The 12482-nt window shown below is 49.9% G+C and overlaps 1 protein-coding gene across 4 annotated transcripts in view; it reads left to right on the top strand.

Annotated features, from left to right (window-relative positions):
* Positions 1-10927: 10927 nt before the first annotated feature.
* Rilpl1 (Rab interacting lysosomal protein like 1) overlaps positions 10928-12482 on the top strand; it is a 33020-nt gene continuing 31465 nt past the window's right edge. For all 4 annotated transcript variants that reach the window (XM_074061142.1, XM_020159412.2, XM_020159413.2 and 1 more), the window contains exon 1: positions 10928-11382. In XM_074061142.1, coding sequence (XP_073917243.1) covers positions 11074-11382 — 309 coding nt within the window. In that variant the 5' untranslated portion in view covers positions 10928-11073. The remainder of the gene's footprint in view (positions 11383-12482) is intronic.

Below are 12482 nucleotides of genomic sequence, written 5' to 3'. Positions count from 1 at the left end.
AATTTACAGTGTATAATTCTCTGGGTTTTAGTATGTTCACAGGTAGGTACAACCATTGCCACTATCTCAGTGCAAACATTTTCATCACTCCAAACACTTGTCATTTTGTCCCTATTCTCACCTCAGCCTGAGATGGCCCCTAATGTTCTCTCTCTCTCTCTCTCTCTCTCTCTCTCTCTCTTCTCTCGGCATTTCCTATGAATGAGCTCATACAGAACGTGGACTTTTGGGTCTGGCTTCTTTCACTAGCATCATGTTTTCAATGGCCATTGTAGATAAACAGAAGCTGGGTGCTGGTGGCTCACGCCTGTAATCCTAACTACTTGCAAGACTGAGGCCCCATCTTCAAAATAACCAAAATGGACTGGAGATGTGGCTTAAGGTGTAGAGCAACTGCTTTGCAAGTGTGAAGCCCTGAGTTCAAACCCCAGTCTGGCTCCCCTCCAAAAAAGTTGGTAAACAGAATATGGTCTACCCATGCATTTGAGTATTATTCAGCCATAAAAAGGAATGGAGCTGGCTGGTGGAGTGGCTCAAATGATAGAGTGCCTGTCTAGCAAGCATGAGGCCTTGAGTTCAAACCCCAGTACCACAAAAGTAAAGTACAAACTGGGAATTGGGTGCCTACCATACCCTAAACCCTCAATAAAAAAAAAAATGGAGTGAAGCTAACTGAGTGTGGTGGCCCATGTCTGTAATGTCACACTTGGAAGGCAGAGACAGGAGAATTGCAAGCTCAAGGTCAACCTGGGCAACTTAGTGAGACCCTGTTTTGAAACATCACTGGCCAAGGGCCAGGCACCAGTGGCTCACTCCTGTAATCCTAGCTACTCAGGAGGCAGAGATCAGGAGGATCTCAGTTCAAAGCCAGCTCAGGCAAATAGTTCATGAGACCCTCTCTAAAAAAAACCCTTCACAAAAAAGGGCTGGCAGAGTGGCTCAAGATAAAGGCCCTGAGTTCAACCTCAGTACCAGAAAAAAAAAAATCACTGACCTAGCATGCACAGGCCCTGGGTTCAGTTCTCAGCACACACACACACACACACACACACACACACACACACACGTTAAATATCATCCTGTGTGACCCAGACGTTGCACTGTAAGAGAAAGAAAAGTCCGGCCCACAAAGACTTCCATGAATGTTCACAGTATGGAGGGGACCAGGCAAAAACTGGCAATGACCCAAGTGCTCAACAAAGGTGAATGAAGAAAGAAACGGTCATATAGCTTATACTGCCGAGTGGAATTACTCCGCGGTAAAAATTTTCTTTCTTTCAATGTTTTTTCTTTAAGAATTAGTTGTTTGTATACCCGACAATTTGAAGCATTGTGCTAAGTGAAAGAAGTGGACAAAAAGTAACATTGGCCAGGCACCGTGGCTCACACCTGTTGTCCTAGCTACTCGGGAGATGGAGATCAGAAGGATTCTGGTTGGAGACCAGCTAGGGCAAAAAGTTTATGAGACCCCATCTAAACCAATAGTCGGGCTCAGTGGAGCGCACCTGCCAACCCAGCTACACAGGAAGCATAAAGTAGGAGGATTACAGTACAGGCATAAATGCAAGACTCTCTCCCAAAAATAACACAAGGGAAAAAAAAAAAAAAGGACTGGTGAGGTGGCCCTTAGTTTAAACCCCAATACCACAAAAATAAATAAATAAATAAGACTTTAGTTGCAAACTTGACATAAACTAGCATAAATAAAAGGAATGTTTTGGTTCAAGGAACTGAACGTTCTAGGCTTAGATCTTCTGCTATCTCTGGTCCTCCTGCCCTCCGTTAGCGCTTCATTCTCAGGCTGGGTCGTGTTTTCATTCTCCAAGTTTAAGAACAGATCAGCAAACCGGGCCTGACTGGCTCAGGTGCCTCCTTGGCTCTGATTGGGTCATTTGCCCATTTCACCACCAATCACTGCACGCAGAGGAATCCGCGGCTCTGATTGGCCAGGCCTGGGTGACGCCCACTCACAAGCACGCGGACTGTGCAGAGCCTGGATTTCTCTCTTTTTCTCTCTCTCCAATTAACAACTGCATTTTTTTTTTTAAAGAAGTTTTAGCAAGGATTTATTTTAGTATAACAGGATAAAGTACAGACGGGGGAAGGGGGTGCCAAGAAAGAGAGAAACATTTCCCGCCCGTGCAGGAAATGGGAGCAGAGACTCCGACATCTGCATTTTAACAGGTACATATGTGTGTAGCCACGGTCCAATCAAGGTAAAAACATTCCCGTGACAGCTGTCCTATGCCCCTCTGCAATCCCCACTTCCACCTCCAGCTCTGCTCTCTGACTCCTTTATTTTATTTTTTGGCTAGCAAAAAATAAATTGGCAGGCGCTTTTACCACTTGAGCCACTGCACCAGCCCTTTTTGTTTTGTTTTGTTTTTTAATTTTTATTTTTTTTATTATTCATATGTGCATACAATGTTTGGGTCATTTCTCCCCCCTTTCCCCACCCCCTCCCTTACACCTCCACCCTCTCCCTCTCCCCCCACCCCCTCCCTCTTCCCCCACTCCCTCAATACCCAGCAGAAAATATTTTGCCCTTATCTCTAATTTTGTTGAAGAGAGAGTGTAAGCAATAATAGGAAGGAACAAGGGTTTTTGCTGGTTGAGATAAGGATAGCTATACAGGGAGTTGACTCACATTGATTTCCTGTGTATGTGTGTTACCTTCTAGGTTAATTCTTTTTGATCTAACCTTTTCTCTAGTACCTGTTCCCCTTTTCCTATTGGCCTCAGTTGCTTTAAGGTATCTGCTTTAGTTTCTCTGTGTTAAGGGCAACAAATGCTAGCTAATTTTTTAGGTGTCTTACCTATCCTCACCCCTCCCTTGTGTGCTCTCGATTTTATCATGTGATCAAAGTCCAATCCCCTTGTTGTGTTTGCCCTTGATCTAATGTCCACATATGGTCTTTTGGGCCAGGCTAACCTCACTCAGAATGATGTTCTCCAATTCCATCCATTTACCAGCGAATGATAACATTTCGTTCTTCTTCATGGCTGCATAAAATTCCATTGTGTATAGATACCACATTTTCTTGATCCATTTGTCAGTAGTGGGGCATCTTGGCTGTTTCCATAACTTGGCTATTGTGAATAGTGCTGTAATAAACATGGGTGTGCAGGTGCCTCTGGAGTAACCTGTGTCACAGTCTTTTGGGTATATCCCCAAGAGTGGTATTGCTGGATCAAATGGTAGATCAATGTTCAGCTTTTTAAGAAGCCTCCAAATTTTTTTCCAGAGTGGTTGTACTAGTTTACATTCCCACCAGCAGTGTAAGAGGGTTCCTTTTTCCCCACATCCTCGCCAACACCTGTTGTTGGTGGTGTTGCTGATGATGGCTATTCTAACAGGGGTGAGGTGGAATCTTAGTGTGGTTTTAATTTGCATTTCCTTTATTGCTAGAGATGGTGAGCATTTTTTCATGTTTTTTGGCCACCAGCCCTTTTGTATGATGGGTTTTTCGACATAGGGTCTCTATTTGCTAATGCTGGCTTTGAACCGTGATCCTCCTGATCTCTGCCTCCTGAGTAGCTAGGATTACAGGTGTGAGCCCCCGGCACCTGGCTCCTTTATTTAGTTTTGTCTGTCAAAATTTCCTACAGGGCTGGGGTGTGGTCAGTGAGGGGGGGAGAGAGAAGCATGTGTGGGGCCTTGGGTTCAACCCTCAGCTCTAAAGATTGATATATTCAGTGCATGCTCCTTGTGTCTGATTAAGTAACATCCCACAACAGCGTGCCTGTGAACATATCAGACCATTTGTTATTTTTCATGGCTGCATAGCATTTCATCCTATGAATTTACTGATTCAGTCGACTGCTAATGGATATCCATTTCCTGATTGCTGCTGGGGGACACTCTTTTTCTCACTCCCATTCCGTTTAAACCTTGGAGTGGAATTGCTGGACCAGGGGAAGTGCGTGTTTAGATTGAGTTGCTACTGCCAGGTTTCCCAAGGGCCTTTTTAGCTCAATTGCACTGTTCTCAGCATTGTATGAGGGTTTGACCTTGGCACCTGACCAAGGACTGGTGGGGTTGAGCTGTAGAGAACAAGAGGGAATGAGGCTAAGAGGAGGGAAGAGCTAGATCCCCCTCCCCCTCCACCCCAATCCCCGAGAGCAATGGCAAAGCGGGAGAAGGATCTGTCAGGACAGGACGTGGTCATTACCGCTCTAGCAGGTGGGCGGCTGAGGGGCGGAGGCACAGCACACAGCATGCCCTGGCTCTCCGCCATAGTGAGCTGTGGCCTTCAGCCCGCCTCCTTATCTCCTTTCTGAGCAGAACGCTCAGCACAGATGAGATATGACATGTCTGGGCTACTTTATTTCATAAAATTGAGAGATCCAAAATTAGGTGTGGATTTGCACAGTACTGTTCAAATAACCCAAGCCAAAAAGCAGCTTGAATGTCTATGAAAGAAGCAATGACTGGGGATATTAAGGTAAATTCATTAAAAAGTGTAGAACCATCTAAAAGCGTGAGGGCTGGGGCAGGGAGGATGGCTAAAGTGGTGGAGTGCTTGCCTAGCAGGTGTGAGGTCCTGAGTTCAAATCCCAGTATTGAAAAAATAAAAGAAAAGAATGATACAGGAATTTGCTCACCTTTCCTTCTTTCCTTCCTTCCTTCCTTTTTTCCTTCCTTCCTTCCTCCCTCCCTCCCTTCCCTTCTTTTTTTCTTCCTTCCTTAAGAACAGGTGTGTGAGCCAGGCCAGTGGCCTACACCTGTAAATCCCAGCTCCTTGGGAGGCTGAGATCAGAAGGATCTCAGTTTGAGGCCAGCCCAGAGAAATAACTTGTGAGACCCCATCTCCAAAATAGTCAGAGTAAAATGGACTGGAGGAGTGGCTCAAGCTAGAGCTTCTGTTTTACAAATGTGACTCCTTGAGTTCAAACCCCAGTTCCATAGGTGTGAGACACCAGCACCCTGCTCTAAATAAGCAAGTTTTATGTATTTCTTTAAATACACAAATTTTAAGAAGCTGGATAATGAGAAAGGCAGACCCACATCCATTTATCTGGACCCCAGACCAGAGAGAGGAGACTGGCGTCCTGCCATGAATAGTGGGGGGACCACTCCCAGGGTTGTTCTCAAGCCCTACCTGATGCCACAGTCACCACAGCTCCTGACATCTCTGATTGTCCCAGAAGACCACAGAGGAGATGGCAGGAGGAACTCAAACCCAGGACCAATCCCCTGGAGAAGGTCCACTTGGAAATGGGGACAGCTGATACTCCGTGGCAGCTTCATGAGGACATGCAGGAGCTGGCAGATCCCCCTCAGATCCCCCATCCCCCCTCCTAATCCCACCTGCATCCATAATAAGCTGTTGTGACATTCGTACATCCTCCCCAGAGACATCCCATAAGGCAAAGCAACCAGCTCAGTTTTTTTTGCTTTTGTTTTTAATTAATTAGTTAATTAATTTTGGTGGCACTGGGATTTGAACTCAGGGCTTCCCATGCACAAAACAGTCGCTCTACCCTTTGAGCCACACCTCCAGTCCATTTTGCTCTTGGTATTTTGGAGATAGGGTCTGGAGAACTATTTGCTCAGCCTGGCCTCAAACCTCAATCCTCTCCATCTCAGTCTCCCAAGTAACTAGGATTACAGGTGTGAGCCACCAGCACCCAGCTAACATTTTTTTGTTTGTTGGTACTGGGGTTTGAACTTAGGACTCCGAATTTGCTAGACAGGTGCTGTACCACTTGAGCTGTGCCCCAGCCCGTGTATCTCTCAGGATGCTTTTGGGGATGGCAGGGGTGATGATCAAGCAGAAGGCAGTGCAGAAGACCAAGAGTCTTGGATGACTTTTCTGGCATTTAAAGATGCAACAATGACATTAAAATGATCCAGTAGAGGCCAGGAGTGGTGGCTCATACCTGTAATACCAGCTACTCTGGAGGGAGAGGAGGTAGGGTCAAGGCTGGAGGCTGACCTGGGCAAATGCGAGCCTATCTGAAAACAAACTAACAGCAAAAGGTCTGGGGGCATAACTCAAGTGGTAGAGTGCTTGCTTAGCAAGCTGGAAGTCCTGGGTTCAATCCCCAGTACTGCCCAAAAAAAGAAACAGGAAAAGGAAAAAAAAGTGGAGACTCACCTCAACTGTGTCACATCATGGGAGGAGATGGAAGAAAAGAAATACAAAGCAAGAGTAGCAGGCATGGCAAGCAGAGAGGGTGGCGTGATTTTCAGCACTGGGATCCAGCCCAAGGGACAGGGCAGGCCAAGCAGAGTCACTGATGGTGGCTGCTCAGGCTCCTGAAAGTGCTGGCTGTCATGAAAGAGTCCATAGGCCACAGCACAGGCAAACCACACTCAGTGCCTCGTGTCGCCCTCCAGACCCCAGTGTGGTCTGGAGGCCCTTGTGGCCTGATATTTCAGGAAGCAGTGACTTCTCGTTCCTCAGAATCACTGCTGTACTCTGCCACGTGCCCTGCCCCAGTGGCTCACGGGACAAGGAACCACCTGGCATCATGTCTCTGTGACTCTTCCTCCTCCCAACTGTGGATGGTCCCGCCTGTACTTCTGCGAGCCCAAGCCCTCTCCCTCCTCATCCGTCCCCCCTCTGCTCCTGCTGCTGCAGAAAACTTCCCTTACCCATGGCGGAAGCAAGATTTGCAGTTATCCTGGGCACAAGTCTAAGTCACTCTTTCAAATCCATCATCTTTATTTAAAAGACTAAAAAAACAGCTAAGTGCTGGTGACTCACGCCTGTAATCCCAACTACCCAGGAGGTAGATATTAGAAGGATTGTGGTTTGAAGCCAGCCTGGGCAAATAGTTCATGAGACCCTATCTTGAAAAAACCCTTCATAAAAAAATGGCTGGTGGAGTGGCTCAAGGTGAAGGCTGTTAATTCAAGCCCCCATACCTCAAAAAAAATTTTTTAAAAGACCAAAAAAGGCCTTTTCTTTTTTGTAATAAAAGTAATAGTAAAGTTTATTAGGAAAGGAATTTAGTACAACAGGATGAAAGAGGGGAGAAGTGGGAAATGGGAGGAGAGACTCCAAGAAAGCCTTTTGAATTGTGGAGTTTCTAGAGGAGGGAAGAGCACAGTGGACTTCCATGGACCCATACCTCGCTTCAACAGGGACTAAAAAAAGGCCGTTTTCATGTCTATAATCCCACCCACCCACTTCCCAGGGGACAATTTTAAAGCATTTCTCAGACTTCCTATAATTTTATTCACAAATATTTCATCAAGCCGTGGTCTTTACATTGTTCTCGGTAACTTAGAAGGAGATTGAGTTCTGTGTGGGGTGAAAGGTGCCTTCCAGTAGACTGACTTTAATGCCTTTTCCTTTTGCCCCTTTCTTTGTTGTTTATGAAGCTGGATCTCACTGAGTAGCCCAGCTAGACTTGAACTCATGACCCTCCTGCCTCCCAGCTTCCTGAGTGAGTGTTGGGTCTTAATACTTTCTGTTGTCTCCAACAATCCAAAGGGGACCACGCTCAAATGCCCTCCTCAGCCAAGTCCTGTGGTGTTGCTGTTCCCTGCTCGGCCTCTGAATTCCCTTCCAGCCTAGGCAGTCCATCACTGCATGAGTCTTTGTATTTATTTTTGGGTTTTTTGCCGTACTGGGCTTTGAACTCGGGTCCTCATTCTTGCAAAGCAGGCACTCTATCGCACGTCTTTTTTGCTTTAGTTATTTTTCAAATAGGTTCTCGCTTTTATGCCTGGGCTGGACTACTATCCTGTATTCATGCTTCCTCTGTAGCTGAGATGACAGGTGTGCACCAGCATGCTCAGATTTTTATTGGTTGAGATGGGATCGTGAGAACTTTTTGTCTGGGCTGGCCTTGAGTTGTGATCCTCTGATCCTGCCTCCAGAGTCACTGGGATTACAGGCGTGAGCCCCCACAGTCAATTTCTGATGCTATTCCACTTTGCCTCCCCCTATTCCCAGCTCGATGCATTTAATCCCATCTCAGCCTGCTGAATGGCTGCACACAACAGTCTCTTCTGCCCTCCACCCTCCCACATACCACCTGTGGCTTCTTCCTCCTGCATCTGAAGTCTTCCCTCCTCTGGGAAGCTGTTCCTGGTTATACCACCAGGAACAATTTGGGGTCAGATTGGATGTACAGTTGACATGTATGTTATTGTTTATGTGTCACTTTTGTACTCTAAGGAGAGTTTAAAACATGGCTTTTAGGCTGGGCACAGTGACTCACCCCTATAATCCCAGCTGCTTGAGAAGCAGAGGTCAGGAGGATTATGATTCAGGGCCAGGTCAGGCAAAAAGTTTGGGAGACCCCATCTCAACCAATAAGCCAGAGACAGGTGGTATACACCTGTCATCCTTGCTCTTTGGACTGAGGATCACAGTCCAGGATGGCCCAGGCAAAAATGAATCTATCCCAAAAATAACCAAAGCAAAAAGGGCTAGGGCGTAGCTGACATACTTGGTACAGCATCTGCCTAGCAAGAGCAAATCCTGAGTTAAAAAAAAAAAAGCTTTTGTCTTGCAACAATTTATGTTCCCTGTTTGTCACTGTGTATCCTCCTGTGATATTTACTTTTCTGAGCAGGTGTATGTTTTACTTGAAAAAAAAAATTACAAGATGATTTTGGAATCTGAGAGCCCTCCAGGATTCATATCAGGATGAAATAAACTGCTCAACTTTCCCTGCCTCTCTCCTTAGCAAGAAGACCACCATCGGGTGTCCCCTCAGTCTCTTGCTTCACCTTCAACTCTCACCTAGCAGGGATCACAGGGTGGATCACCTTGATAGGTTTATCAATTGAGATGGAGTCAAGATGGAGTCTTGATGACTTTTTTTTCTGTACTGGGGTTTGAACTTGGACTACACCTTAAGCCACTGCACCAGCCCTTTTTTGTGATGGATTTTTTTCAGAATAGGGTCTCATGAACTATTTGCCTAAGCTGGCGTGGAACCTCGATCCTCCCAATCTCTTGCCTCCTAAGTAGCTAAGATTACAGGTGTGAGCCACCAGTGCCTGGTTAGCCTTGCTAACTTTTTGCCTGAGCTAGCCTCAAACTTCGATTCTTCTAATCTGTGCCTCCTGAGTAATGGGATTACAGCTACCTAAACTGATTTTTTTTGTTCTTTTTTTAAAATATTAATTAAAAAATGGTAAAGACAATACATCTCAAAAGAAAGATTTCTTAAATAAAATAACCCTTTGCCCCAAACCAAACCCAGTTTGCAGCATTGTCTTGTTTCTTGGTTTTGTAAGTCCCAGTCATGTGCATCTCATTAGGAGACAGTTGGATGCTCTGATATGCTCTCAGGCCAGGATCCTGCTGGCCTCTTAGGGTCAGGGAAATCTCGGTGACTCCTTTGGCTACTGGGGATCTCCAGTGGGTCCCAGGCCGTACTTTGAGAGCCCATGGATGAGGTAAGGATTAAATAAGATAACATTTGCAAGGCACTTCATAAGCAATATAACTTTCTCGTCCCCCAGTGCTGGGGACTGAGCTCAGGGTTTGCACTTGCCAAGCAGGAGCTCTTCCACCGAGCTGAGTGCCCACCCCACCCCCTCTTTTTTTGAGGCAGGCTGGACTGGAACTCACCATCCTCCAGCCATCGCCCTACACCTAGCTGCCACTATGTAGTTTTTAGTTAAATGTAAAGCAAATACACAGTACATTTTAAACTTTTTTTTCCCCATAGCTGGGATGGAACCAAGGGCCTTGCACGTGCTAGCCAGGCGCTCCACCACTGAGCTACATCTCAAGTTCCAAAAATTTTTAAAAAAATAAATATGTACCATGTTGCGGTGGGCTTTGGCTACAAGGGCCTTAAGGTCTCTGCCTTCAAGGACCAAGGACGTCCCAGTCAGATTGGGGGAGGCACCTGAAACCTGAGCCTTACAACCCAGGATGCTGAGCAATCCGATGGGGGAAGGGACGCGGGTCTCTCAACCACGCGAGAGGGTGCGGGGTCAGGAAAGGCCCTCCTGGGGTGATCTGTGGTCTGTTGGACAGTGTACTTACCAAAGTCAAAAGGACAGGGGGCTTGGGATAAGAAATCTCTTGGCGCCGAGATCCAGAAATTCAAATCCCGGCTTGGCCTCCACTGTGAAGTGGTGTTTATGTCACAAGAAACCGCTAATGGTCGGGGCTGGGCGGGCGGGGCAGCCCGGCAGCTTTGGGGACAGAGGACCCCTTGCCCTGTCTACCCTTTCCCCCATTGCGTCTGCGGAGCGAGGAGCCGGGAGCCACTAGGTCGGCCTGGTGACCGGATCTGCAGGGAGAGTCTGCTGGCCTGGGCGTGGGGGGGTCCCCGCTTTCTCCCCAGGATAAGCCCCTCCCGGGTGCCCACCTCTTGACCCCTGCACTCCTGTCCAAGGCGGACGCCACCCCACAAAGCAGCGAGACCGGCGGCGCTCTTCACCGGGTCCCCTCCGGGTGGCCTCGACCCCTCCCAGGCGGCGGGCGGGGGAGGAGGAGCCGGGACCGGGCGGGGGGAAGGGGCGCGCGTCCGGACAGATTGGGGGTGCATGGGGGAACAGCCCCGTCCGGTTGCAGGCAGAAGTGGGGGGGCCTTGGCTGGGGGTTGGAAGCTGCGGGATCGGCGGGTGGGGCGCGGGCTCGCCGGCCCCCAGGGCGCCCCCGGGCGGAGCGAGGCGGGCGCGCCCCTCGCCAGGCCGGGATCGGGGCGGGGCGCGCGGCATCCCCGCGGGGGCGAGCGGTCACTCGGCCTCGCCGCTGTCGCCAAAGTTTCCCGGAGGAGCGGCGGGCCGCCCTTCCTCCCCGGCCGCGAGCGCGGGGGGCGCTGCTCGGGGGAGATCGGCTTCCGAGGGCGGCGGGCGGCGCTGCGACTGGTCCCCGCCGCCTCCATTGCGCCCAAGTCGGATTCCCAACTTGGGAGGCGCCGCGGCCCTGCGCACGCGCGCCTTCCTCGCCACCGCCGCCGCGGCCTCCTCCTCCTCCTCCTCGGCCTCCTCCGCCTCGGCCTCCGCCCCCGCCGCTCCCCGGCTCGGCCCCTGCCCCATGCCCGCGCCGTGCGTCCTCGGCCCGCTGAGCGCGCGGGGGGCCCTCGCCGCCCCAAGTTTAGGACTTGCACCATAGTTGGCCCGGGGACAGTCGCCGGGACCCCGCCATGGACGAGGAGCGGGGGTCCGCGCTGGCGGCCGAGTCGGCGCTGGAGAAGAACGTGGCCGAGCTGACCGTCATGGACGTGTACGACATCGCGTCGCTCGTGGGCCACGAGTTCGAGCGGGTCATCGACCAGCACGGCTGCGAGGCCATCGCGCGCCTCATGCCCAAGGTCGTGCGGGTCCTGGAGATCCTGGAGGTGCTGGTCAGCCGCCACCACGTCGCGCCCGAGCTGGACGAGCTGCGCCTGGAGCTGGACCGTCTGCGCGTGGAGAGGATGGACCGCATCGAGAAGGAGCGCAAGCACCAGAAGGTGGGCAGCGGCCTCGGGCTGCCCATCCGGGCAGTGGGGCGCAGGCAACCCCAGGGTGCTCGTGTAGGGGTGCGCGTGTCCACGGGGACTAGACCAGAGGAGGACACACTGGGAGAGGGACGGAGGCCACTGGCCCTCCGCCACCCAGGGGCAGAGCAGGTTAGAGCGTTCCCTGGAGTCAGTTCTGAGTTTCAAAGCTACGGGTACCATTTAATGTGTGACCTTGGGTAAGTTGATTAACCTATCTGGGCTTTGTTTCTTCATTTGTCAAATGACAATCACAACAGGGTCCCCCAGCTAATAAGAACTAAGTGGGTGATACAGGTGAAGTAGTTGATGTTATTTTCTTCCAGAAATGAAATAACCCTCCTGCCTATGGGCATTACCCAAGATGTGATACTAATCACAGCAAACTCCTTTCTTCATCCTACCTCAAGCCGCCTGTCCTCCCTCAGAGCAATGAGACCTGACCTCCAGCCAATGAGTCCCTGGTTCTCTGGGATCACATTTGCAACTTTCTTCCCAGGCTCCCCTATTCTATTAGTCCATACCCTGGGGTGCTCTCCCTGCCTTGATTTTATCTTAAACCCTTCCAGAGCTCTGTAGGTAGGAATTACCTTCATTTACAGATGAGACAGAAGGTCTGAGTGGGGAGGGGGGATGGTCCCAAGTTGGTGATGAGAGAGTCTCAGCCCGAGGGGAAGTAATTTGAGTGCCCCCCCCATTGGGGAGAAGGGGATGATTTGGGGTTAGCCTTAGCCAAGACTCTTTCTGAATCAGGGCCTCCCAGCTGAGAGAGAGACTAGACCAGACTCACCAAGGTGCCTGGGGAAAAGGAAGTGGGAGACGTGGTTTCCTGTCCTAACCTCAGCCCAGGACCCTTCAGGCTGAGAAGGAGAGGATACGCCTTTCCCTGGGGGATGAGGGTGCCCAGGCTTGCTGCGTGGCCTCAGGAAATTCGTTGCTTGTCTGAGCCTCCGGGCAGGTCACCCTCTAGGTGCTGTGATATTTTCAAAGAAAGTGGCCCAAGCTCAGTTTCCAGCCTTAACCTGAAGACAAACCGGAAGGGCAGGGCAGTTAAGAGCCCCATGGCTGAGTCT

Source organism: Castor canadensis, chromosome 18 (genome assembly GCF_047511655.1).
Source record: "Castor canadensis chromosome 18, mCasCan1.hap1v2, whole genome shotgun sequence".
Lineage (NCBI taxonomy): Eukaryota > Metazoa > Chordata > Mammalia > Rodentia > Castoridae > Castor > Castor canadensis.
Note: the sequence above shows the minus strand (reverse complement) of the source record. Positions and strands in the feature narration are given on the sequence as shown.